At 39.9% G+C, this 27,756-nt stretch overlaps 1 protein-coding gene across 1 annotated transcript in view; it reads left to right on the top strand.

Moving 5' to 3' along the window:
* Nucleotides 1–27,756, top strand: part of EIF2B3 (eukaryotic translation initiation factor 2B subunit gamma) — a 102,959-nt gene that overhangs the window by 26,035 nt on the left and 49,168 nt on the right. The window contains exons 4-5 of the mRNA XM_033000813.2: nt 1,319–1,430; nt 25,641–25,730. Coding sequence (XP_032856704.2) covers nt 1,319–1,430; nt 25,641–25,730 — 202 coding nt within the window. The remainder of the gene's footprint in view (nt 1–1,318; nt 1,431–25,640; nt 25,731–27,756) is intronic.

Genomic DNA, 27,756 nt, shown 5'->3' with positions numbered 1-27,756 from the left:
CAAGTGAGCTTTATCCTGATTGTACTTACCTTGTCATAGTGCTACATGTTCAGGCCTATTTTTGTACTGCTTTGCTACATGATTAATTTCTGAGAAGGGATGGGGATTTCTGAAGAGGGTATGCTTGATCACTTGGATATTTGGATCAAAGACTGCCAATAGGAGAACTTTCAACAGCTGTGTATATTTGGCTGTATTTTGATAGTGGTTATTGCTATGGTAACTCTGAAGGAACTGGTAAAAGTAAAATACAGGATGGGCCTGAACTGGGGAAAATAGGGTTAAAAATAGTTCGTCTGAGAAAAGATCTTAGAGAATTAACTACTTATAGAGCATATTGTTACTCCAATGTGGTTAAGGGCTTATAATTTAGGAGCTTGAATATTTGCCAGTTTGGCCTAAAATAATAGTATTTAGTGGAAGAAATGAGGTTTTTATTAGAACTGTACCATGGCATTGTTGTACAGCCTGTGTTCCTGTAAAGATCAGTGTATGTTTGCTACCAGCGTGATGGCTCATACTACAGAGTGAAAGTTAGAATAAGCTGCCACCACTGTATTCAGATGTTGTGGAAAACTGTTCAAAACCAAATGCTTTACATTTCAGTAGATCAAAGTCACTGTTGATACACACTGATTGCAGGAGATGGGAATTGCCACAATAATATATGTGACTATTAGGTATTCTCTCAGTTGGCAGTTTTATAAATAGATATTTAAACCAAGTCAACCCACCCAGAAACAGCAGTGGTAGGAGTCTTAGGATCTATACTTTTATGTGTGTTTGTGTGTGTGATTTAGGTTTTCTATTGCTGTCAGTATTTATCTGAAATAGGAGATCAGTTGCAAAGTAGTTATGTCTTAACTGAAATCATAATCCTCTCCAGACCACCTAATTCTAATGTGGAGTGATTTATGATGAGGAAGAAGCAGTTGGGTTTTGAAGAACACTCTGCTTTCCTTACGTTTGTTGTTGTATAAATACAGGTAGTAGGGCTGGATTTTTTTTTTTAAAAAAAAGGCAGTAAAGAATAACTCAAGATGGAGTGTTGCATGTCAGGACTTGTAGTTGACATCTTCATAAAAAGGATGCTAAAAGCTTGCAGGGCCAGTGTTTTGAATGTCATTATATGTATCAGCTATCCTTACTGAAAATAAGTTAATAAATATTGTGGATAACTTTTTCAAATTCATTGATTTGCTGAATGAGTGTGAAATCTAGTATTTCATATTTTGGGGGTGGTTGGTGGTCCCATTTGTCTTTCCAGCTTGCATTAAGACAGGGTTATATAATGATTGTGTTTGATTTTCTACTTCAGTGGAGCAGCGCGACTTCATTGGAGTGGATGACACAGGAAAAAGATTGCTCTTCATGGCTAATGAAGCTGACTTGGATGAAGAACTTGTCATTAAAAGATCCATCCTTCAGAAGTAAGCTTATGAGTCCTTGTAGTAGAAACTGAACTTGGGATGGGGGAAAATAACTGTGGTGTAGGAGTGATGGTTAAAGACAAAGTAGGATGAGAAGGGAAGAAGAAAAGCAGCTTTTGCAATATTCAGGGAGCAGTATTTTATTATGCGTTACATAATTACAACCAGTTGAGAGGGTTGTCTGGTATCCCTATTGTGAAAAATTTGAGGGAAGGAAAAGGAATGGGTGAAAAGGTAACTCTCTTTGAAATGAAGCCAGTATTGCTCTAGTTCGGATACAGTTTAGATTTAGAAGTGGTGGACCTGTGTCTGTAAATGAAATGCTAGTCTCATTGGCTGAGTCCCAAATGGATTTACAGAGTATCTGGGAGGGGATTTCATGGTACTTCTCTGCATATAAGGCACAAAACTTCAGCTGTCTTTCCAGGCCCAAAAAGATTCATTAGAGAATCCATGTTATATCCACCATTAAACTGCAATGGGGCCTTGGACAAATTTATTAAATATGCCAGAATAGCTGAGCTTCCTGCACAGCGTAATGCACATCCATTAGCAGAAGGAAAGATGACTTATTGTTCTTTACACTCTTCTGTACAGTGATTTTAGTTTTCTCAGACACATGTTGTCTGATGTGTTCTGTGGAAAGCTCCGCTGGTTCCTTGAGAGGCCAGCCTTTGTAGTCTGTCCCAGGCTGACAGTCAGACTTTAATTTCTGTGAGAGTAGACACCATTGGGGCAGCCATCTCAGAGCTGGGGAATTCATCCATGTGGACCTTGTAAGTCAAGGGCATGGATTTCTGGGGCCTGCTCTCTTCTGTGAAAATGCCTCTGGTGTGTGCTGTTGGCCACAGGTAGGTGTAATATTTCCTTGAACACCCCACTACCAGATGCGAGGGAGGTGCTGTGTGCCCATGGAAGGGTGACCCCCGCTTCTGCCCGAGTTTCAAGATTACCCTAGAAGGAAGGTGGTCAAGAGTGAGCCCTGTTAACTGCTATGAAGGAAAGAGCCTGTCCCAGCATGTTCCCACTTGCTCTCTCCTGGGTTTTTCTTGGACATAGCAGGGACCAAGCTATAATCAAGCCTTCTGTACATACACAGCAGCTGATCTGCATAGTGTAGGAAATTCAGCATTGCTGCATTCTGTGCTTTTGTGCAAAGACTAACAGATCTATTTTGGGCTAGGATGGAATATTTTATCTACTGTACGTGATGGGCTTGTCTTTATGGCTTTCTCCTAGAGCTAGCAGGTGGCTATGGTATAATGACTTAGAAATTGCTGTAACATGTGTGATCTTAGCTGACCTCTGATTTTACAGGTTCATCTAACCAGCGGATTTTCATTCCTGTTACCCTATAGCTAAATTAATCAGGCTTTATCCTGCAGGCCAAACTTTGCCTTTGCGAACACCTGTTCAGTTACATTGTCTTCAGCAGATCTTCATGAGCATAACTGTGGGATTTGGTAAATGTAGTGTTGGTGATATACAGATGGGATAAAAATCTGTATGTCTCCCTGTCTTTCTTACATTTCCATATGCACAGCTATGAAAGCTAATGTAAAGTGTTAGCCAACCTCCAAGTAAGGCCCACAGATGATAGGACAGTCTAGAAGTACAAAGAGAGATCTGCTAAGTGTTAAAAAGAAGAAAAAAAAAAAATTAAGAAAAAGATGCTTTGAAGCATCAGGCAGAAGCATTGGGCCAGCATCCACCTGGGAGAGCCTCTGACATCTGAAACTGCCAGCTGTGGATGCTCGTGCACTCTCACTGTTTTACAGTTGCCATCTTGGAGAAGCTGTGAGGGAAGCAAAATAGTATATGGAAACTGTCAAACATTTTCAAATGAGGCAATTTTAGGGTAGCAACAACTGTGGGAGCTCTAGGAAGACAAAGTGTTGGCAGCTACTGATGTTTTAACCACTGTGTTGTCTAGACCTGCTCAAGCCCTGACTTTCTCATGTGAGAAACAAAAGCAATGCTTGAAACCATCTTTGAAGTCTTTTTTTTTAATACATCATAGTAAAGCAAGGAGAGGGAAGGAAAAAAAAAAAAAAAAAAAGAGCAAGCCCAATCTCGTTTTCTTCATGGATCACTTGAAGTGACTGACTTTCAGCTACCATGTTGGTTGTTTCTTGATCTCTGGAATTTGTTTTGATGAAATAACAGACTCTGTGGCAAGATGGGAGAATTTCCAGTACACTCATTTGTTCCTCTGTAAAATACAATAGACATCTTGAGGGTGTTGCTTTTGTTTTTGTTTTTAATGGTCCCTTTGAAGGACTATAGTGGTCTTGTTACATGAACTGTAGAACTCCTTCAGTGCTTGTTTTGCTCTTCAGATGCTTTTCTTTTTCTATTTTATTTTTCTTCTCCCTTTTTAAAGAGGGGGATGGAAGGAGGGACAGGGAGGGAGTGGTGAAAGGAATGGGAAGAGGGAAGATGAATTTTTCTTTAAAGCTAGGAATCTTGTTACTGGTAAAAATCTAGGTCTCATACAGAAATGGTTCAAAGGACCTTTGGCTTCCCCTCCTCACAGGAGGGAAGTTGTGTTGACAAAACATCCAAAGCTGTAGAACGCTAATTTAAATCCTTGAAGAAAAACCTTTTTCCTGACCTTTGCCTTCTTCCTATCATTGGATTTCATGCTCTTCACTTTCCTGCCATAAAAGAGCAGCTGGTGGGGAGGGACAGGGGAAAACACACATTTTCCTGAGTACCTGTTGAGTATTAAATATTTATTTGCTCTCGACTCAGGCATTTTGTAATAACAAAAGTGTTACAGAATGAAACATTTTAATAAGATTTCTAAGTTCATGGTATAGCCTGTTATTCTCTTTCTCAGTTTGGTTAAGATTTCTTTTCCATATTTGTTGTTTTGATTTGGGGTTTTGTGAGTTGCGGATAGCCATTTTGATTTTGAGAATTTATCTCCTTGTTACGCCACAGAAAGGAGTCTGCATTTTGCTTCTTTGCTTGCCAGAGCAAATCTGGCAAAGTGTTCCCTTCAGCTGTTAAAATTGTCCTTTTTTGCCTTTTCTTCCTGTGCTGTTAATTACCCTGATGACAAATCCCACAGGTAGCATCCTCCCTCCAGTAAACAAGTGCAAACAGTATCAAATACATCCATCCAGGCATGTTTTGATGTGCATCAGGATGGGCCAGGAGACAAATTTGGTGGTGGTGTCTAGAGAGACTAATGCTGCTGGGGAAAGCATTTTCAAGGAAATGGTTCCCTGTTTGGGTAATGAGAGCTTATAAAAAGCCATGAACAGCCTGTGTGTGTCATTCACTTTGGCAAATAGCTGCAAGATGAGATACTAGAATGAAAGAAATACAGTTTGGGGAAGTTTTGGAGCCAGCTTAGGGCCCTTTGAAGAGAAAAAAAATAAAGTTATGTGCTCATCCCTGGAGCCTGCTTTTGCCGGTGACATCTCTCTGACTTGAGTCTTGGCAGGATGAAGGAGTGAGGAAATGATGAGAATTCCATAGCTGCTGCCTTTGCTTTCGGAGGGGGCAATGGTATTCGTTTTCAAAGCACAATTACAATGGACAGGGAGCTTTTTGCTCCACCTCTGATATTTATGGTCATGCAAAGTGAGACAGTAAAAGACACCTGTTGGAGCAGGTCTAAATTTGGAGCATTTCCTTTTAAGATCTTGTGGGCTGTGTAAGGGTGAGTTCAGCCTTCGTGGGTGTTCTGTCTGCACAGGCGCAGGTGCAGGGCTTCTCCTAGAGAATATGTTAATAAATCACTGTGACAATTCCAGCTACTTATTACCTCATGTGCTTCAGACAGAAAGGAATACCTCATCTATAAATATATACAGTACTAACATTAGTAACCTTGAAGTAACAATACAGATCTGTTTTTAAGATATTTTAATAAAAAGAGGGGGGTAAGATGGGGGGATTTTTTTCTTCCTTTTCCCCTTGCATCATGAGAGTAAAAATTAATGCTGTAGTATAATGTTAAAAGTCAGCGCTGCCAAGTGGGTAAGTAATGGGAGTTCAGGAACAGCTTTGATACACTTGATTTCCTTTCTATTGCCTTGGGATATTGCCTTTTTTTTTTTTTAATGTTTTTTTTCTGCTGATAATTTGTTTTAAGTAAGTGGATCATATATAAACATACTGCAACTTCCTTAGTGTTTTTGTTATCTGAAACTGCCCTCCTTAGGAAATAAGCATCTTTGAAATACTCTGCCACTCATATGGTGGTTCTTTGTTTTGTTTTGTTTTTTTTTCTTTTAAAATGTACTTCCATGACAGAGGCAGGCAATGACACAGATATAGGCAGATGCTCCACTGTGTAAAGCATCCTAAACTAGGTCATGATCAGATGCCCTTCTCGAGATCCAGCTATGCTGGTGCAGGGGGCCACCACCTCTAGCTTGTCCCCAGCTGAATGTATGATCAAGTACTTCATAAGCCACGTGTCAAAATGAGTTGTATTACTTTTAATAGATTAAACAGCAGGACTTTGATAATTTGCTTCTTTGTGCATTAGGGAGTAGTCCCCACAAGCAGTGCCACGGGCAGGGAAAAGAGGGATGCAATAACTCAACTCAGTGGGAAAACATGAGGAGCAACTCAAGGCAGACCAGGGAACAAACCCCCTTTGCTGGGCTCAGCTGTCTACAGGATGAATATAAATGTATAAGCTTTGGTGGTGTTCCTGTGTTGGACAAATCAGTAGTTTTCACTATTAGCAAACTTTTGTTACTAAGTTTCCTTTGCATTCAAGTAATATTTTGAGGAATTCCATGGAAAGATGTTTGATAGATCTTCTTTTCTCTGAAATGGGACTTTTAGAAAGTGGTGTGTAGATCTTCATGTCTTTTCTGTTAGTCCAGATCTGCTCTTGCAGTTATTTCAGATCAGCTTTTTTCATAAAAATAAAATTTTCTGACCAGCATCCTGTAAATAAGTCCGGTTCTTTTTGGCTCCTCCATCACAAAAATAGAAGTTGTATGTGTTGATTTAGGTAATAATCCTTTTGCAGATGCACAAGCCAGAAAAGAATCTGGTTCCCCTTCCCAGAACTGAATTGGTTTCACAGTACTAGTAGGAATTTAGAAAGTTGTAAAAAGTTATTTTAGCCAGTAAAGCAAACGGATCTGACTGAATCAAAACAGGGGAACTAAGTCTATTGAATAAGAGGGTGTGATTTTTATACACTAACTTCTCAGACTATAACCACACTTTAAAAATGTTGGTGTAGCTTTAATCATATTTCTTTACAAAAGAGGATTCTGCTGAACATTTCAAAAAAAGGTACTGGCCTGTGAAGAGTTGTTTGAGCCATGAGTTGGGACTAGATGTTCTAAAGATTTCCTTGAAGGTCTTGCATGCCTGTTTAGAAGTTTTTCAGTTCACTAAGAGTAGCTGTTGTAACTAAAAGATATTAATTTTCTCAAAGTTTGCCCTTTTTATTATATGTTTAAACTTTGCACAACATGCTCTGCTTTTTCTGTCAATATGCTGGGGATGAGTGTAGCCTTCAACTTCAGAAGTTGAGTGTTTTAAAAATGATTTATTGTGTCTAAAATGGATGTGGCCAAATACAAGGAAAAGATTTTAATTTGGTGCTTTTGTATTATGCTTGTACAATAAACATGAACGTACTATCAAAACAGTTAGATATTGACTTTATATTTTAAAGAACATACTGCTATTGCTGATTCTAACACTGTTGCTTCCACAAGATTTTATTGTGTTTTGCTGTTGCCATGTTATTTTATTCATTCATTGCAGGGGGTGGAGGGGTTGAAAGGCATGTACAGCGTGTCCAGGTCCTATTTATAAAAGAAAGGTCATGCCGTGTCTTGACAGCTTGTACAGGTAAGAGGTCACGAATCTTAGAATCTGGAATATTAGCAGGAACTTCTATTGAGTGTAGCTATAGAAAAACTTACTGGCAGTGGATTTCATTTTACTGCAAGATTCTTGCCAGTATTATAGTACGCATAAGACTAAAAGCAGAGAGCGTGAGGGCTCAGCATTTGGTTTCTAATTGTCAGTAAATGTATATTGCGCGGATTGACATTAGTCATTTGTCTGTCTGTCTGCTGTGGTCTCAGACCAGCACTTAGGCAGTGATTCGGTTTTACTTTTCAGAGGTTTTAAAGGAGGAAGGGATGACTGTATTGCTTGGACACCCTCGAGTCCATGTGACTTGGTAAATGCAGTGCTCCGGATGAGTCATCAGGTTAGAGAACACTCAAGTTGAATCTCATTGTTCCTCTAAGCCAGGCTTGCGCCTTGAAAAGATGACAAATGGTCTGTTCGTTGTCTTAATACTTTGATACAGTTGCCACTGTGTATTTTTTAGCAAGGCTGTGAGTTAGTTTGTTTCAAAGTTGGTGGGAAATGTAGCCATCACTGGTTATTTTTTGCAACATATTTACCTCAGTTGATCCAGATGTAGCCTGTATGATCTAAAACTTCCTCTGAATGCCCTGAGTAGGGGAGAGGCACAGAACGATCAATTATTTGCTTTCAATGTATATTTTCAGCCGTAGTGTATATTCAGCGTAGCTGCCTGTTGAAAGCTTAGGGTTTCAGTTTGTGTCCAGCGATTCCAGAGTGACCAGTACACAACAGAGGGGCACAGACTCCTTATTGTGTGGTTGGGATGGTACAGAGAGAAAAAAAGCCAAAGGTCAGAGGAGTTATCCCTGCTTGTGTGAGCGCTGTCAGGCTCTCCCCTACCACATGTCTGCCATGTGTTCCTCATCAGCGGGATGTGGAACTCCATGACGCAGAGCAGACTGGAATGCAGAGTTAGTTAACACCCGCCGTTGGGGAATTTATCAGCCAATGTGGAATATGGGGGGGGGAGGAAACGGCCTAGTTTAAAGCAAAGTAAGGGTGAAATGAGGCATGTGACTGTTCCTCTTCAGTTAAAAGGTCTGATTCTGCTTGGGGCTGAGGCCCTGGCTCACAAGTCCAGCCAAAGCTTGTGGTTCCCTTACAGTTCTGCATTACTGATTTTTTTTTTTTTTTTTTTTAAATCCTTTACATTGTTGTGCTTAGCAGCAGAGTTTTACAGTGGTCTGGAGGGAAATACCCTGGGGATTTTTGCAAGGAACCATTCATCTAGTTTATTCTAAGAAACCCAGACTTTGAAGAACATTTCCTTCATCCTGGTTATTGAGATCCCAAATCACTAACTTGCAGGGATACATAAAAGCGATAGCCTCTCCATTAAAGTTAGCTACACTTGGTATCAGTTGAACTGTAGTTGCATAATATTTTTAGTAGTGATTTATTACACTCACTTCATGGCTACTGTGAACTCTAACCTGGATGATTTACTGTAATGTTTAGCACCACTAAGAATATTGTGAAAGTCATAATGGGAAGAGACAGAATATACAGTTAGCTGGTTGAAGGTGTATGTGGGCTCACAATCCTTATTGGGTTTGCATTCTACTTTATTTGCAGCAAATATATAACTTTGAAAATGTTTCCATTCATTCAGAATACAATGCTGAATTCCCTCTTGAATAGCCGTAGTGTGGTTCTCCCCAAACAGCATTGTGCTGGCAGTTTCTGGAATTACACAGGAAATGAAGAGCATAGCAAACTTTCCTTTCTCTTGCTAAGACATGCTCCCCGGGAGTTATTCCAGTAGATCGAGTAAATAGCAGAGATCTATTCCTAAGGGCAGCATGTCCTCTATGTTTCTGCTTTGAGAAATCCTAATCCTCTCTGGCTTTAAATCCTTCCTTTTTCTCATCAAATTTATTGCACCATTTCCCCAGCTAGAGAAGATTAGATAGAGATTCCTTTTACAAGCAGTAAAACTTCTTATCCACTTGTCCTAGAGATTTCTTATAGGACTTTCCCCAGTCACCAAATATACTCTGTTAAGAATTAAGAGAAGGCAACTATTAGACCTTGTTATGTGAACTGGCAATGCAGAATGCTGTATCTTGCACAACTACTCATTCTAAGTACACTTACATGTGCCTGAATATTGGCCAGCAATACCTGTTGGTATTACTTGGGTTGATCATCTTGAAATCTTTTAACCTTTTTAAAAAAAAGCAGTGTGTAGGGGTATTCATAATTCAGGTTAGTGAAAGCTCAATATTTTGAAAAATCTGGGTCAGTCAGTACAGAGAGATTTAAAAAGGGAATAATTTAGGGCCTTCAGACAGAAAAAATTTGGCTGATGGACTTTAATTAAACTCCAAGGGTTGGAAGCAAACCAGCAAGAAAGCAAGGGAATTTTACGTTAAAGCTGAACTTCTAGTTTTTCTGTGTATAAATCCTCCAGCAGCTGGTGATATTTGCAAGAACACAGGAGACTGTCTTTCAATATTCCCTTTGATTTTTTTTTTTTTCCCTTTGCTTTATTATTCCCAAGGTGTAGCATTAAATATCATTTCAGAGGCCATATGTGTCCCTAACTTCTCTGTCCCATCTCTATGGTACATGTGTTCATACATGGATACATATGTGTGTAATATGTAGCTTTGTTCACTAATGCATTGGTACAGCATTTGTAGAGCTAGGTATATAATTTTTGTCATTTTTTTCCCCCCAAACAAGCTACATCGTTTCTGAAAATACCTTTGAAATTCTCACTTCTGTAACTTTGAGCCTTAGCCAGGTAGAATAGTAATAACAGAATCACAGCCAGCAGTGCCATAAATTTCAACTAAAGTATCGGGCAAGAAGTCTGATTTCTGTTTGTACTGTTGTTAGAGATATTTATGCAGGGCAGGTCTTTCAACAAGTGTGATTATTTTCAGAGAGGCCCTCTCTCCGTTCTTGCATTAGAATGTGCTGGGGATGTGTGAGGCACCTGATGAACAGCAGCCAGACAGAAGGAATAAAATCCCTTGGGAATGAGACTTCTCTTTATGACCATTTTTCACTTCTAAGGCCACTTGAAAAATATTGTTCTTCAGGTAGACCTCCTTCCTAGATCCCTGGGTTAGCATTTGGTTGCCTGCCATTTTCCCAGACCAAGGAGCTACTGAGGACTTAAACTTTTCAAGTAGGAAAGTATGCAAGCACATATTTTGCAGCACCAGACACTATTGAAAGAATAATGGACCCTTCCCACATTCAACTCCATTCTTCTTGCACTCACTCCCAGACCTCTGGAGCCACTGTGCTAGCAAATTATTACATTCTGTTTCTCTTCTGTAACTCTTCCTAAACAAAATGTTAATTGAGACATTGATTTATACAATTTAGATTCCTTTGTTAAGTCAGTGTAGTTAAAAGTAGCCTCTGGCTATTGAGGGGATAGATCAGTGAAACAAATTAGTGCTTGCTGGTATGTTTTTCTGTATCTAACCCTTTGAGGAAGTAATATATATGTATTTCAGACTTGAGGAATATGTCTCTTGAGTGTTCTTGTTTTAGAGGTACCCCAAGATGGTGTAGCTCTAGAATGCAGGATTCTGTGTTTTTTCGGATTTACGTTATATGAAGGAAGTGACCTGGGGAAAAAAAGTAGACTCTAATTTTTTTGCTATGCCCTTGATGTTTGTCAACAGAACAGAAGGGGTTATGATACTGGGAATGTTATATAGATTCCAGGCATTCGTATGTGATGGGGATAACCTTGTGCCTGGGGTAAAAAATGACATCTCATGTCCTGGATTTTCAGTTTCAACACATGCATTTCTGCATGTCAGATACCAGTAGTATTTAAATGTATTATTGTATAGTTTATTGTGTGTTACGTTGTTATGCGCTGCTATTCTTATCATTCCACTCTCTCTAACTTCCTTTCAATGTACTAATTCTCCAGTTTTTCTACACAAAAGCACTGGACATACAAAGAAAAAATAAATATGTGTTCTTTTGCATTAACAAGTCACTTCTCATGAGTGTACATGATCACATTTGTAGATAGGTGGTTCCTTGTGTGTGCATGAGCTGGTTTTACAAATGCTGGCTCGAGTCTGGCACAGCTCACAGCAGTGCACCTGAGCTAACACACGCGGGGCTGTACGGCTGGCAGCGGCGTAGCTGGGTGGCAGAGCAGCTCCAGAGCCTGTGAGGACTCTGGCCATGCCTTGGGAGTACCAGGGGGGAATCAGTATGAGCCATTTCTCGTGCAAAACCAGTAGTATCATCTGGGCTTTCTTGGGTCCACATTACTCTGGATAAAGTTGAAAAAGTGATGTTTATGTTTCTTTAATCCTTGCATTTGTTTGCTGCTCTCCGCTTCCAGTTTGGCCACCTGATGGCAGCTTTTAGATTCTGAGATTAGAATTGTGGTTTTGTTACCCATATGTACAGCTTTGGTCAGTGCTTTCAGGTACCTGCAAAATGCAAATATCAAACAAGAGTATAATCTTTTATAGTTCTTCAGAGATCTTACTTTTCAGAGTAGAAAAGTAATTCCCTTTAGAAGGTGTTCACCCCAAAGACTAACTGCTTTTATTTTTCCTAAACATTTTTAAAGCATGACGACTGTTTTTTACAAGTGATCTGCTGTAAAACATCATCTGAGTTGATTTGGGCCACTGTATCTGTTGCTTCTGCATTTTTTTTTTTTTTTTTAGTGACAATAAAGAGAAAGAGTTAATGTTTTCTGAATGATGGGTTATGGTAATAAAATAAGGTGATATTGCCCTGCTAAATAGTGGCCTCATAGAGGTCATGTGCATAAATGAAGATATAAAGAACCTGTAAGTCAAGAATGCCAGGAATAGCAGAAATGCCAAACACCAGTGCTGGTGCACAGTTGAATAACCTGCTGCAAAGAAATCTGTCACTTCACCTGTTCCTGCATTTCTGTGTTTTGAAGTTGTAACTAATTGATTCACCATCTTGAAGGCAGTGAATGCAAGGATATGAACCTGTGGATATGAGGAAGGTCTGTGAATGCAAGGATATGAATTTGCTCACCTCTGAGAAAGGTGTGTCTGCTACTGCGCGCGAGTGAATGACAGAAAGCTCATAGCAGACTGCAGCACAGTAAAGGTTAGTTTTGCTTTGACACTCTTTCTGTCCTTTGATGACTTAATTTTCCTAAATGAAAACATGTTGTGTCCACAGTGGAGGTGACTCACAGGTTCCATTCAGGACTTCTGGAAAGCTTCAGTCTTTCACGTGCCATGTGCCTGCATATCTACTGCTGATTTCAGCTCCTCTTACAATGACAGTAAGAAAACTGGCTGTAAGTGTGAATTCAAGTCTCAAAGGAAGTATCCAGAATCTTGGGTATCTTATGATACTGCTGTTTCCCAAGGTATCTAGATATGCTGACATATAGCTGGTGAGTGTTTTTAATCATTGGTGAGTACCTGAAAAGTTATTGTATGGTTAAGAGGTGAAAGCTGAACCAAGCTCTTCAGCATCAAAATGCTTGAAATGAACGGGGACTAGGGGCAGGTGTGCTGCACTGCATTGATTTGAGGTCCCACCAGTTGTGTGCTGTGCACAGGGGAGAGTCAAGGACAACTGTGGTGTATGCAAGTGAAAAATGTTGGAGCTGTGTCTTTGCAAAGGCTGATCTGATTTCTGAGTGTAAGTTTACTGGTCAAAATTGTTGATCCCTGCTTGCTGCAGGCTGGGTGGAGCACGGGTATGGAGAATTAGATGAAGTTATAAGGCAGAGAAAAACTGATGAGCCTCAGAAGCATTCCTTGACAGGTAGGCACTGACTTGAACTTGCATGTTGTCTCTAAAAGTGGATATCTTCTTAGTTACACTCACAGTTAAATATTTATTCTCAAAATTCTGGCATGTTTTGGCTTTTAATTTTTAACATGAAAAAGGACAAGCAGACAATGACTATACTAATGTAGATCAAAATACAGTGGAAAAAACATGTATGAGAACCCATTTTAGCAGTCCTGTTTGTTACCTTAAGAAGAAATATCCCCTTCTCTGCCACTGTTTGTGTCCTGAAGAGAATCCAGTGTTCACATCTCTGAGGAACTAATTTTGTCATCCAGTTGAATAGTAAGACCCAAAATTGAGATTAACAGTTTTCAAAAAGTAAGAAGCAAGGGCTGTGCTGTTACTTGATCATTTTGTGATTACTTGCTAAGATGAGATTTTAACAATTTTTTTAACAATTTCTGAGTACTGTTCATTAATGTAGTTATTTCACTGCTGAATGACAGCACGTTTTTATGCACTGCTGTCACTTCTAGCTTTGTTGTGAAAGGAGAGGTGATTCTTCTTGCCAGAAGTAGAACTGTTGTATTGTATGGTTTGTACATCCAGAAATTCCTTCAGGGTTTCAGTTAGTGTTTGATTTTTGGCTGGTTTGAAATCATATATGATTCAATTGATCCAGTCATGGTTTTAATTGAAAACATACACAGTTTGTGTGTCTTAAAAAAGGATCATTTGTGCGTAAGGAAGAACACATGAAAGTGTGTTTGAGAATTCTTACCTACACCTGGGCACAGAAAAAGTTTAGGAAACAATTTTCTGTGTATCCATTGTGTATTTGTTTCTTTTTTTATCAATGTACGTCAGAGCTCTGAGTACAAATAAAGCATGCTATGCAGGCTAATTAAATCAATGCCTCTGTGCTCTTGTAAATCTGAGATGTAAACAAAAACCTAGTTATTTTTATATCATTTCCCTTTGCCTCATGTACGTGATTCTGGAAGTTGGAGAGTTATATGTTTATGCCTCTCTTTATAGCAGAATATTTGCGTGGCTGAATTTTTATTGAAGCATAATTCCTGGTTTCCTTAAAGCTGAGCAAGGCTACTGTATAGTGGGAACACACATTAATTTGAGTTCATGTGAAAGGCTGTTCATTTTAAAGCTGTCAAGGCAGCAAATTGTCCTCAAGTGTTTCTTCATTAAGAGTTGTTTGCCACTTTTGTAGAAAGGGCCTCTTCAGTCACAGAAAGTAAATTAGGAGCTTTTCCTGAAAGAAGGATGTGCAAAGAATGGCATTTAGGCCATGGGATCTTACTGTTCCTTCTTCTCATGCCCCCACCTACCTGGGGATGATGCAGGTACCATTGCATTTTGTTCTGTTTCATTTCACCTTTGTGCCAAGATGAGCAGTCCCCAGAGGCTCCTTTTAGCTGAGGTTGGCTTTGCTTTATTCTTTCTTGGTTTGTAGCTTCCTCATGGACTATGAGCTCTTTGTGCTGCTTCTTTTAAAATATAGAATGCAAAGATACTACCTGTCTTAAAAGTTTAGAGTGTAAATGGACTGTACGATTATGGATATGGCCCTTGCTTCTATTAAATGTGAAAGTCCAACTCTTCAGAATAAACCAATTTTCTAGTGAATTCCAATATAATAATAAAATCTACAATTTGTGAAGAGTGCAGCTTCCGTGGTGTGAATAATCAGACCTACTCATGTTGAAGTGCAAAAACTCCCTTTTATTTTTAATAGCAAATTCTTTTTGAGAGTAGAGCCCAGAAGCATGGGATTTCTAGAAGTAAACTAGATTTTTAAGTCTTCCTGTTCATTTTGGTTGTGCTTATGGCTTCTTACATCTCTGATTATTTTCTTTTTTTTAACTGTTCTCCGCAAAAACAACCATTGTAGACTTGGCTCTTTTTTATATTACTAATATAGTCTAGAGAGTTAGCACGGGTCTTTATAGTTACAGATTGTTTCTAATACATTTTTTTCTTTATAAACTAAGGACAGGACTATACATGAAATCTCTGTTATTGTATTTGTGCTTTGTACTCATGTACTTGTTGACTGTTTTACAAGCCAGTAACGTAGTAGCCACAGGCTAGGAAGCTTGCCCAGAAATCTGGCATATTTAATTAGTGCTAGTAAACAAGCAGAGTTTCAAATTTAATTTTTCCTTCTTTAATTCCTATAAACCTCAAGCCATTTAAAACTTAATTTTGACACTAGTTTCGTTTATGCAGTTGGATAATACTGAAACAGTCTACAACCACAGATGAAATAGTCCCAGTCTTTTCCAAGCAAGAAGGGAATAGAAGTTGTTTTGTTTTAATAGTATTTGAGGTTGCCATAAAACTGTAAATGATAATCTTCAGGTCATCCACTACCCATTTTCTCTTTCTTCCTGTTAGGCTAAGTGTTTCAAGATGAGACAATTGTCCTACCATGGGTTTAGCCTTGTAAAGGAAAAGGATTGGATTTGCTGCTATTCTGGTCTCTGTACTGAGACCAGACTCTCTACTAAGCTGTTCTAAGAGCAAATTACTGAGGCAGCTGAACTCTGTTACTTGCCATAGCCAGTTTATTGCTTTTAGGCTGTGAGGTTTAACTTGCTGCCCCAGGTGGCATGAGCATCAGAGGAGAGGGTTCAGTTGCTGTCTTCTCTCTTGCTTTTCAATACCAATTTATGATCAGTGGTGAAAATGGTTCTCTTAGTGCTTTTGCTATTGGGACCACTGAAGTGTAGATTACTGACATTTTTCCTATCTGTTTTATTGCTGAAGCTACACTGTCTCCAGACAAGCAGTGTGCCGACGTCTCCTTATCACATCAATAAAATACTTGCTCATTTTAGCCAAAAACTGGACTTTGTAACTGCAGCTAAAAAGAAAAAAAGGAATTTAAAAAAGAGTGTTTAAATTGTGACAGTACACAGATGAGCAGTGTCTTATTAGCCGTCCAGACAGCTTTTCCTTCAAAAATGTTTATTGTGTTTTGGTTTGGTTTGTCTCTTTTTAAATGAACAGTGACTATGTCCTACTTATTATAAAGGCAGCTTCCACCTACTGTATGAAGTGAGTTAGCACATGCTGGGCTGTGGAGAACAGCACTCTTGTTTGCATGAGGTTTCTCAGTCAGCAGTAGCCATCCCAGGGAAGGAAGTCATCCTACTGCTCAAAGTACCGTCTCACTGCATTGCATTCACCAGGATTTTCTTCTGTCCTCTGCTATGTTCTAATTGCCATAATATCACTGTTTGAAAGGAGTGAAATTCATCTGGCCCAACCTTAAGCTGTTACCCTAGTAATGGGTGAAAGATAAGAAAGTCTTTTTTGGAAAAATCCAGCTCTGTCCTCAGTGCAGTGTACATTTTTGTTGAGTTGGGCTTGATGCTGTAGTGTTTTAACTCAAGCATCCTCCTGAAAGTACTTTAGGTGTAAGCTCAGTTTCTTATAGTAATATGAAACAGCAACTTCTGTTATAGCTATTTAACAAAACTGGAAATTTTAAATCATGAGTAATCTGTTCGAACCAGAAACTAATCTAGTGTGGTTGTAACCACTGTAATTACTTGTTTAAAAAAATGCAACTTTGGAATTTGGGTGGATGTTAAACTCTTCTTGTGGTAACAATAGATTTTTCTGTGTCTTCTTTTCCTTTTTTTTTTTCCTGATACGTTCATCATCCCATAGTATTTCTAATGGTGTTTTATACAATGCCAGTTAGCTATTAAAATAATTAATCATAAAGTTATTTTGAGTTGAAAAGGCAAGAGATATCTGCAAGTGACTTCAGTCTTACTTCAATTCTCCTTTGGTTTTAAATTCTGCTGTCACTCTACAAAAAGAATGCTACATTTTGTAATTTTAAAGCTTTGTTTTAATGTAGTTCTTATTTGATACTGTCAAAATATTAGCTGCTAAATTAAATATCATAGGTTCTTTTAAACTAGAAAAGAATGCAAGTATCTCTGTATTCCTGTGTGAAGTTCCTATCACTTGCACTATTTTTTTACTGCAGAATTGGGCTGTACTCCATTGCTGATGATGTCCCAAGCCCTGACAGCTCTGTCCTGAAATCTAGCTTAAGGTTGATGTTGTCATAAATCCAGGCTAGCATGTGTCTGATGATGTATCTGAATACATAGGCTGAGTCATGACTTTGGTGTAGCCAAGTCAGGAAACCCTTCTGTTTTTCAGTAGGGAAGCAGGATTCATTAAGCCTGACTGCTGATACCTTAGCATAGTTTTTCCCTAAAATGTATTTTTATTCTATGTACCCATGCAGAATTGCTGAGATGTGGAACAGCCTGTGCCCTGGCAGTCACAGCCAGGCGTTCTCTGCAGTGGTGGCAGAGCCAAGTTCTGTGCCCGCTTTAATTTTTGCCTGAGATAAAGCTGTCTTCATTATCTGATTAAATATTTGACACTTGCAGTTTTGGGGATCTTGTCAGGACAAAGTGTTAGTTACTGTGCTGCCAAAGGCTAAAGCGTCCAGGTTTCAGTGGAGTTAAGATGTGAATAGATACCACTGTAAAAGCTTATCACGAATCAAAAGTGAGGCAGAAGCGGTAGCTTCCAGGAGGAAATCAAAAGGAAACACAGGTCAGAGCAACAGCTGAGGAAGCTACAGACCCTTGAGGAGCAGGAGCTAAGTATAATTTACTTACAGTAGATGAAGGAAATGAGCATTGCCAGATTTACTGCAAAAGACATCTCATGTGGACTGGATTTGGGTAGGTTTTGGTAATTTAAACCGTGACACTTAAATTTTTCCTATCGTTGTATTCAAAGCTCATGTCTCCTTGCTTTCTAGACTGTAAGTGTTGGGGGGAGCCAGATGCTGCTTTATCTAACATACAACATTGCTCTTTCTTTTTTCTCTCCCTCTCTTCTTCCTTTTAACCCTGATGACCTGCTGTCAGGCTGTTGTCAGGTTGTTCTTCAGTCCCATGAAATGTAATTGTTTTGAATGCAAATATCTTCTAAAGACAGACTCTCAAACATGCACCTTCCATCATAAAAGCCCATTTGCTTGTCAGGCCAAGGTCATAGCAAAGGAAAGTGAATGATCAGGTATGGCCTATGCACAGTAACGGGCTTAAAGAGGGATTTTTAATTTCAGTAAAACGGGTGGTACATAAGCAGGTGATTTTCATGAGGCATCTAGAAGGCTACTCCCAATGGGAAACCCAATGGTATGTGTGACAGCTTCAGTTTGTCCAGTTCCTGGGCCCTGTAAAGTAAAAATGAAATGTTTATAATGCTTATTTTGACTTCATTTTTTCTGCTTCTGCTTTTATTTGAAATTTAAGGTTGGGGGAGGGAGGATTTCTTTTTGCCCATGTGTTTTAGTAGTCCAAATGTATGCCATTACCTTGAATTCCCACATTTTGCAGATCACAGATTCTAAATAAAACCCACCTCACCTGGGAGGTGCAGAAGGTCTTTGAAGCCTTATCAAGCAAAGCCGCGATCAACCGGTCACACTGCTGCGTACGGCTTTGTTTGCCTTTGCGTCTAGGCCAGTGACATAAAGAAATTGTGGCAGCCTTGCTGTGTTTAAGCTATATATTGCTAGTGACCTACAGCTTTGACCTAGTATTCAGTTTCACTGTTTCCCATGCATTTACTGTAATTATTTGATTTAAGAAAATATATCGTATGTCTACTGCTTAGCCCTTTGGGAACTGGCGTAGGAGGGATCAGCAGGAGCTGCTGTTCTTCGGTAGCCTCTCTACAATCCTCCAGCTTCAGCTGTTTGCTTAAAACTTGTTCCTCTTTGTGTTGTCTTCCTTTCAGCCCTGGCGATTTTGGGGAACAATTATTTACAAAGGTGAATTTCCACAAAGCAGGAAGCAAAATGAGCTGAAAATTGGAAATGATTAGGGTTGCCAGGTGCAGACTTCAGTTCTTTCTCCCTCTTTAGCAAAGAAAGCATTTCCCAAAGCTTGATTAAATCTCTTAAATCACAGTTTAGCCTAGCATAAGAAAAATAAGCTCAAATACCAGATCTGAACCAAGTGACTAAGCCATGTCCCGTTGTGTCAGAATTGAATTGGTTATAGTGCATGATAATCTACTTTATTGTCATCCTGGCCTTAACTGTAGCATAAGATGATTACATTGAATGTGTATAATAATAAGGCTTACACTTTGTATATACTGCTTTAAATATTTTGGCAGACCATAGAAAGAACCTTTACGTGCAAGGCTTGATTAATCCTTTTCCTCTGTGTATAGAATAAGTAGCTGCCAGAGCTCAAGGGTAAAACCTATTAATAACATCTTTGGCAATCCCTGCCCTCCTTCACCATGTATTCTCTTCTGTTCACACCAAACTCTGAGCTTCTTATAATTTTGGTGTCTCTCATTTGCTTTCCCAGTTTCTACATAGCAATTGGGGTATTCTAACAAACTTGAATCTAATATAAAATGCTTGCATGAACTCTGTTTTTCCAGTGACAGGGAAAGAGAAAAGGGGTAAGGGGGATCGTGGGGAGCCTGGCCCTTGTGTTATTTCCTACAGCTGTTAGCACTCAGTGTGGCAGAGAAGACCCTTGGAACCAAGCTTAGGGAATTGCTTTCCCCAGCAGCTGTGTCTGGTGTGCTCCCAGGGGGATGCACGTGCATCCAGTGACAGGGCTGGGCAACCCCCAGGGAGTGCTCCTCAAACTTGGGGTGGGTGAGGAATTACTGTTGTTCTTGTTTCCATATGGGGAAGCTGAAGCAGGGCGAAGAATAACGTTTTATGTAAGGTCATGGGATGAGTTGGCTGCGCAGCCGACATCACCCTTGCTGTTCAGCGTCGAAGTCAAGAGAGACGTTAACGCTCAAGCACAGTGTTGGTGCCAAGATAATGACTTTTTCTACAAGAGGTCACACTGGCTTATTGTAAACCATTACCAGCCTTGAACAAATATTAATCCTGAGTTCTGACTGCTAACCTGTACTCCTTATACTAGAGAAAATGATTTAATCTTTGGCTTTCAATGAAAGTTGGTTCCTTTACTAAAACATTTTCAGCATGTTTTTGTCAGAAGTAGGTTCATAGTTCATATTATAGTCTCATGGGTATATTAATAATACAATACAACAAAGAAAAATGGCATGTGCTGAAGGTTTTAAATTAAAAATATTTACTGTTCGGAAGGCTTTGAGGCAACATAGGTCACTAGATCAATAAAACATTTTCATTTGGAAAGCAGTTCCCATTCCTGAAGCAGGAGGATGGATGGGTGGGTAGTTACCAGAGCAGTGGGTGGTTACCAGAGCTGCCTCTGGGCAGCTGATGTGGCGTGTCCTGCCTTGCCAGTTCCTCAAGGGACCAAAGTGCGTCTTGCCCTCCTGTCTTTGTAAATAAGGTTGTTAGAAAACTGGAGGAAGGGAAGCAGTGAGGGGGTGCCTCTGAGCTGGGAAACAGAGGTTGGGGTCACCCGATGCTCACGGCACATGTTGCAAGACTTCACTTCTCGCAGTAGCCTATGCCGTCTTGAAAGCTTGGGCGATGGCTTTTCTGTGCCCCCTCCCTCCCCACGCCAGCTCTTTCCCATCGCCGCGGTATTCCTCACAGGCAGATCCGAAGCCGTTGTTCCACCCGCCAAGCGGGATCTTCTCATTAAACTCTGTCCCCTCCTCTCTACAGCCTGACAGAAGAGGGGTGCTGGGCGGAGGCGGTGAGGGAGGCCCCGGGGCCGGGGGGTCCCGGCCTGCGCCGCCACCGCTGCTGCGATACAGCCCGGAGGTGGCAGCATTTCACTGGTGGGCAAAGGAGGCCGGGGATACAGTGTGGACATTCATTTGGCTAAGTGCTTTGGGATCTTCTTGGCCAAAAGCACTGTGTAAAAAATTAAGATCGTAAGGTGTCTGGGATTTTTGAAGAGCCAACGTAACAGTGGTCTTTTATTATTAGTGAGTTTACAGCCAAGAGCTGTCCCGTAAATGAGCAATGTGATTTAGGGATTATTTTTTTTCTTTTAAAAGTAGGAATGCTTGAGACGTTAAAGGTGGACTGGCAGCTTTTACTGTGAGACTTCTCTTCATGTTGATCTGTGCACTGGCTTTGTATCAACGTGAGAGCACCACCTCCATGCAGCCAGTCAGGGGTTGGCAGTGTGTGTTTGAACTGGATGGCACGCTTCTTCATGCAAGAATACAGTATGTAGTGTAGGGGATAGGAAGAATGTGGTAGACTGTTTGGCTACATGGACTATGTGAGCTACATGCAATTAATTAGAAAGGAAATGTGTGGAATGCGTAGTTTGCACTTAGCGTGCTGCTATTTATTTACTTATTTTCGAGGGATGGAGAGAAAGATGAACTAATACCCCATAAACCCATGGTGGATGTAATTTAGATACTGGTTCAGGAGCCAGGTTAATAGCAGGTATGATTAGATTTTTATTGTGTCATTGCTCGGATTAGTGTTAGAGTACGGACAGCCTCAGGTCCTTGAGTTTATTTAAAGACCTTCATATTTTCCATCAACAGCTGTATGAAGTTAAAGGGAAAGAGGCCACAGGATTTCTCTTTCTCAGCTGGTTTATTTGTGAGGTGGTGAGGTTAATGTGGCAATATCCCATGCTTAGTAGAGAGGCTTTTTGGCTTTAAGCATAGTGTGTGCTCCCTTCAGATTTATGATTTTGACCCCAGCCTGGCATTATCACACTGTCAGTGGGAGTGCGGGGCTGGTTTGAACCTCCAGCTCTTGGTGGTAATCTCTCTTAATTAGTTTACAGTTGAAACAATTGTCCGTCTTTTTGCCTTTAAACAAGGGAAGTTTGCTCTATCAGTGGTTGATTTCCCTGAGGGAGGAAATCTTGAGAGAGGTTATCAGGGAGAGAAAAGCTGCAGGCTCCACTTTCAAAGCAATGCCATGTACGAAGCATGCATCAATCCTGTTAGTACTGCTTATTATTTCACAATGGCGTGTCAGGAATTACAGGCACAGACCTTTCTAAGGACTCTTGCAGACCTTTATGCACTCTCGTCCCGAGTCAGGATTTTGTGGAATTATGTGCTAATAAAAGCTAATTTTACACATTAAATTACATTCTTTGAAATTGCTCTTTTAATTGCTGATCTTTCCCTGACTTCTCCACGGATCTCTCTTGAGTCTCCTCATTGTCGACTTTCTGCCAGGGAGCCCTCCGTGCCTCGTCATTAGGGCTAAAATCTGCCATCACTTAACATAACACACAGAGCTTACAACTGGGAGCAGCCCCCTCCCTTGCATGGGAGCACAGACAATAATAGACGCTATAGTGGCAGCACCAATGGGAGTTTTACCATGTATTTTAATGACTTGTGCTTGATTACATTTGCTGGATTGAACCGAAGTTCATTTAGTAATTGGTATGATTCTTAAAGGGTTCACATTTGACGTTCCTCACTCATTAAAGAACTCCAACAATGGCTGTTACAACTTTCATCTCAACAGTGACCCTCTCAGATATATATCCAGTCTTTTTCTTTTGATAAACCACCCAACCCAGCATTCATTAACACTTAACCATCTGCAGCCAGCCCCTCCTAGTACCTTCTCCCTTGCTTTGATGATATAATTAAAAGCCTTCTGCATTATCTCCCTCAGAGCGATAAGTCTAGGTGCGTCAGCTCCAGGCACATGCATTGTTTGTTATTTGATTCTCTCTGTATCAGCTGTTCCTCATGAAGGGCTCATTTTTCATATGTTGTAAAGATTAGTTGATGGAGTGGGAGATCAGAGGCATGAGAAGGGAGTGTGGCTTTCGATATTAGTAACCAGATGCTCATTTGAAATGGTGATGGAGTTTGCTGTTATCTGTTAGATTATTTGACTCCTTTGCTTTTACCTGAAGATAAACTGGTTTAAGCACTAGTAAGTGAAAATTAGCATCATCTTCAGTGGCTTGTTATGATAGAGTGCTCTTATCAGTCTGGTTTAGTATGGCTATTTTCTCCTTGAGTCTGGTTTACAGAAATCCCAGCTTTGTTTATGCATGTGCCCAAACTTGCCTGTTTGACCTTTGAAGCTGTGATTATAATATTAATCTATGGGACTATTCTGTTGCAAATCACTTAGGTGGTCTGTATTTCAGATGATTTTCATTGTGGGACCTCCCTCTTGTCCAGCATGATGTTCTGTTATTGTTAGTATATTCTACATTGAAAGCTGACTCAGAGTGGTGTTTCAGTACGTCTTGTTGTCTGGCTGGTTTTTGTGGGGGGTGTGTGTGTGTGATCGAGCTGCAGCTAGGATAGCACTGTGCTACTGTCTGAAAACTTGCACTGATTTTGTATAACTTTGTTAGAAGTTGCTTAGCTACAGAAAAACTTGGTACAATACTTGCATGCAGATACAAACTTCAGCCCGCAAATCCTCAGTGTCCTGTGGTGTAGCTAAATAGTGTTATTCCAGTTTGCAGGTGGGGAGATTGTTTGTGTGAAAGCCACACAGACACTGGCAACAGAACCAGCGTTTATTGAGAAGCTCCTGTTTTGCACTCTTCTGCTTGATGTCTAGCCCCTGCAGCCTTCCCCTGCCATGTGTTTCAGGGGAGAGAAGAACCTGGCATTCTGGCTCTAAAGAAACTGTGGCCTTTTTGTTATCTTCAAGTTAAGAATTGGGGTTTTTCCCTCTCCTTCCCATGTTGCATCCATTTTTTATTTATTTATTTTAACATGCTTCTTGCCTTGTTCCATTGATTTGTTAATTTCCCCAGATTTCCTCCCTGCTCCATTTGTTTCCATTTGTCTCTTTCACCCATTTCAGTAAGCTACTATATTCATTATATAAATACAAGGGAGCCCTTTTTCTCAGAGAAAATATGAAAATTCTCCCTCTCATAAATACACAAAATATGAAAATCATCCTCAAGATGCAGAGCAGGAGGGAGTCTGCTGACTTGCAACTGCAAGACCTCATTAAAATTAGTGGATTCCCTATCCTTTTTGCATCAGGAACATTGCTATTTGGGCTGACTTCCACAGCAACATCTGGGCCACTGATAACATCAGTACTGGAGCATTGCTAGGTGAGCTCATGTTTTGTTAATGAACTAATCTACTGAAAGTGCATATATCATTTTGTAGTACCATATACTTTGCTGCACAGTGTCATACTACTGTTATAGAAGCTTTCCTTTGCAACTGGGACTTAAAGAATTTTGTTATAGCTAATAATATGCTTAGCTTGAGTTGAGCAGCATGCTTGAGAAATGCCACCTAAATTACAAAATTTTAAGACATAAATACTTTGGTAGTTTAGTGCATTAATTGAGAAATACCCTGAAAAATGCATTACTAGAACACCTGATATTCTCAGTAGCTTTGATGTTATTAAATATTCGGTGTGCTAGTATTAGTTTACTACATCTATATATGTATATATATTCATGCCCAAGTTATGAGAGATCCCTCTGCTGAGCTAACTAAATAATGAAAATTATCATGATCACAAACATCTGACTTTAGTGTGTTCTGGAATAAGCAAACAAAGGTTGGATGGAATATACTGGTAAGATATGTTCATTCAAACTTCATTATGAAATCCAGTCATGAAAGGAAGAAAAATGAAAACAGAGACAATTTCAGACGTAGGTTGAAATTTCTCTCCTCAACAGCCTCTGGACTCTGAGTGCAGTTACAGATGTCTTGAATGTTGTTGTGTTTTATCTTTTATAATTTGCAAGCTAAACATGCTTGTGACTTTTCTATCCTGAGAACTGGTGGTGACTGTTCAGACAGCCAGAACTCTCCTATATGAGGCTACAGGTGTGTAGAAGGAAAGCAATATTGGCATAAAATATCTAGCTGATTTGAGACAGGTTCCAAAAAGGGTTTCCAAAAAGAGCAGAAAATACATAAAGAGAAGTAATAGAAGTAACCTATGAGTCTTTATGATGTAAAACTTCGTTCTTAAAATAATGAAGCTATCGGAGATTTCTGAGTTTCTGAAATACTAACCTGCCACTGGTTTGAAAGTGAAGACTTCCCTTTTTGCCATTGTTTGGCTAGTGATGAGCAGGAGCTTTACTGATCTTTTCTACCTTATCGTGCTGGATAGGCAAACACTTTGTAATTGATCTGTGGCAGTCATTTGTAATGTGTAGTGTAGGAAAGGTGAGCAGACCCCGTCTCCTTCCCCTATTCCCCTCCAGGAAGTGTTGGAAAAAATACAGTAGTAGTGTTGTGTTTGCTAGCAGAACATGCACAGCCTTGCATATTAAGGCAGGCACTTAGCCAGAAGCTTTGAATTATTGTACCCTGACATTACCCACTGTAACTTTTAGCACTCTGGGCCCATTACTTTGGCTTCCTGCCCAGTAATGTGCAATTTCCACTTACATAAGAAGATGTAGCAGGAGTAATGACTCCTTGGAGGAGGTGTTTTCTTTCGCAGCAAATCAGCCCAGGGCCAGCAGGTGTAAGTTTATAGACACAGTCCAATAATGGCAGCCTGCACTGTTCTCATCTCTGAATCCAGCAGCAGAAGGAAAGGAAGGGCAGATCTGCCTTTGCACACTTTTCCCTATTCACTGACTTATTTGCAAAGTCAAGCTCTTGTAAATGTCCATGCAAAGTTCCATGATTTTCCTTTTTTTTTTTTTTTTTTTTTTTCTTTTCAAGGCACCCCAGAATGCACATCAGAACAGGACTGATGGATGCCCATCTCTACTGTCTGAAGAAATATGTGGTAGACTTCCTTGTAGAAAACAGGTAAGAAACCAAGCAATACACAGGGTAGTAGCAGGTGTTTGCACTGACATATGGTTCATACCAAAGCTTTTAAAGGAAGATTTGTTTCATTAAGTTGGCTAGTGTGAAATAGAAATGTAAAATAGACAAGGTTGCAAAATGCTTTAACTACACTAAAAGGAATGACAAGCGTTATGTCTGAGTTTCTTATTCAGATCTTTTTTTCTTTTAAATAATAATCTAATAACAGCATAAGTGAAGGCTAAAATTTTTGCCTCTCTCTCTTCTGCATCCCTTGTTTTCCTAATATATCTGTGCTTTTTGACTGCTCATTTCACCAAGCCTCCCCCATTGTTAGGGCTGTGAATACATTTCTGACCTTCAGTTTTCCCCACCACAGTCTGTTTTGGCCTTTGCAATCACCTTTTCTTTCCCCCTTCACATCCACTGCCACTGCAGGTGGGCTATCTCTGTAGCATCCTATGTTTTTAGCTTGTGATGTTCCTCTGTCAAAACTCTGAGACCACCCACTGAGAGTAAGAAAAACATCCATTTATGGAAGTGGAGAAGGATCTTAGCTGTAATATTTCATGAAACAGACTAAAAAAAATCCTGTTTATCTTTAAAAAACAAACAAATGAACAACCCCCCTCACAGTAAGTAGTTCAGTTTTGGAATGATGTCCTGTTCCTAGACTTTCTGTAGCACTTTCATACCCGTTACAGATATTGAATGCTCACTGACTTCTCAAGAGTGTTTCTCCCCTTTTAAGTAAGATGAAAGATAAAGAGACTGACTAAGTGTTGTGTTTGTAGTGCTTTTCCTTAGCACATAAACTGACATGTGAAAAAACATTGAGGGGTGGGGAGCTTTATGGTAGTTTTGACCATATACAAACCTGGTGATGCAGTTGGATACATGATTGAGGAAGCTCTTCCAGAATAAAGTTCTATGAGTGAGTTCAAAAAGTGGAAAATCTGTGTTAACCCCCAGGGCAATTTCTTGCCATGCATATGAATAAAGCTTGTCCTATGCTCTGACTGGCACGTGGGGGCATTGTACAAGTCATTTTAGTTCCCGTTTGTGTATGGGAACATGTCTGAAAGGTGTGAAAGCTTCAGGAGCAGCAGATGAAATCTGGAATAAGCTGTTTATTCAGTGTATTTTAGAAAGTCTGTGACAGTTTGGACTCCTTGTATTTCCTGTGGTAGCATGAAGCGGTGTTTATGCCTTTTGTCATAATACAACATGTAGAACGCATTTCTTGAAATCCTAGCCATCCATTTTTGCTGGGATTAGACATTTCACACATTTGGTTCTTACTCCCTGGTATTTCATGCTGTTTTGAATTTAGATCATTAGGTCTGTGGGACAAGGACAGTCTTTGTCAGACATGCCACAGTGCATGACACAATGAGGCCTCTAGGCATAAATAGTGGTAACTTCAGTTTTCAAGGCTTTATGCTATTTCCATTGAAACTGGTGAGATCTTTGGCTTTGTCACTGATGGGATTTTACCTTGTATTAACCAAAGCCAGCAGAGTGAAATCCTGCTCTGAACTACCAGTTGCCCCCAGTTCCTCCTAGAACAAGTCTACTGGATTTTTGCAAGTATGACCAGTTGTTTTTTGTGTTTTCTACAGAGAGGCCATCTTCTGTCTTCACTATTTTTTTTGAAGCTGTGCTGCTTTTCTGTGGCACTTCCATGGCACATACATAATTACAGCAGCTAGATAGCATTCCTTAAGACCCGATAGCAACATCTGGCTTACTAATGGCAGGTAGCTGCTTCATTCTGTTTATTACACACATGCTGCTTATTCAGTCAGTTGAGAGAGTGAGTCAATTGCAAGCAATGTGCTTAACTGGCAAATCTGGGGAATGGGACTTCTGCCATGAGGAATAACTTGAGCTTTCAGGCTTCTGGCATTGGTGGGCATTTGCAGCTTGTTTTTCTTCTCTGAGGAAGGGGAGGACAGTGCATACCCAAAGATCTTTCCATGTTTGGCAGCAATATGCCAGGACTTTTGAAAGACCCTGTGGAATA

Source organism: Tyto alba, unplaced genomic scaffold (genome assembly GCF_018691265.1).
Source record: "Tyto alba isolate M040663 unplaced genomic scaffold, T.alba_DEE_v4.0 Super-Scaffold_1000006, whole genome shotgun sequence".
Taxonomy (NCBI): Eukaryota; Metazoa; Chordata; class Aves; order Strigiformes; family Tytonidae; genus Tyto; species Tyto alba.
The sequence above is the reverse complement of the archived record's forward strand: the minus strand, read 5'-3'. Positions and strand labels throughout refer to the sequence as shown.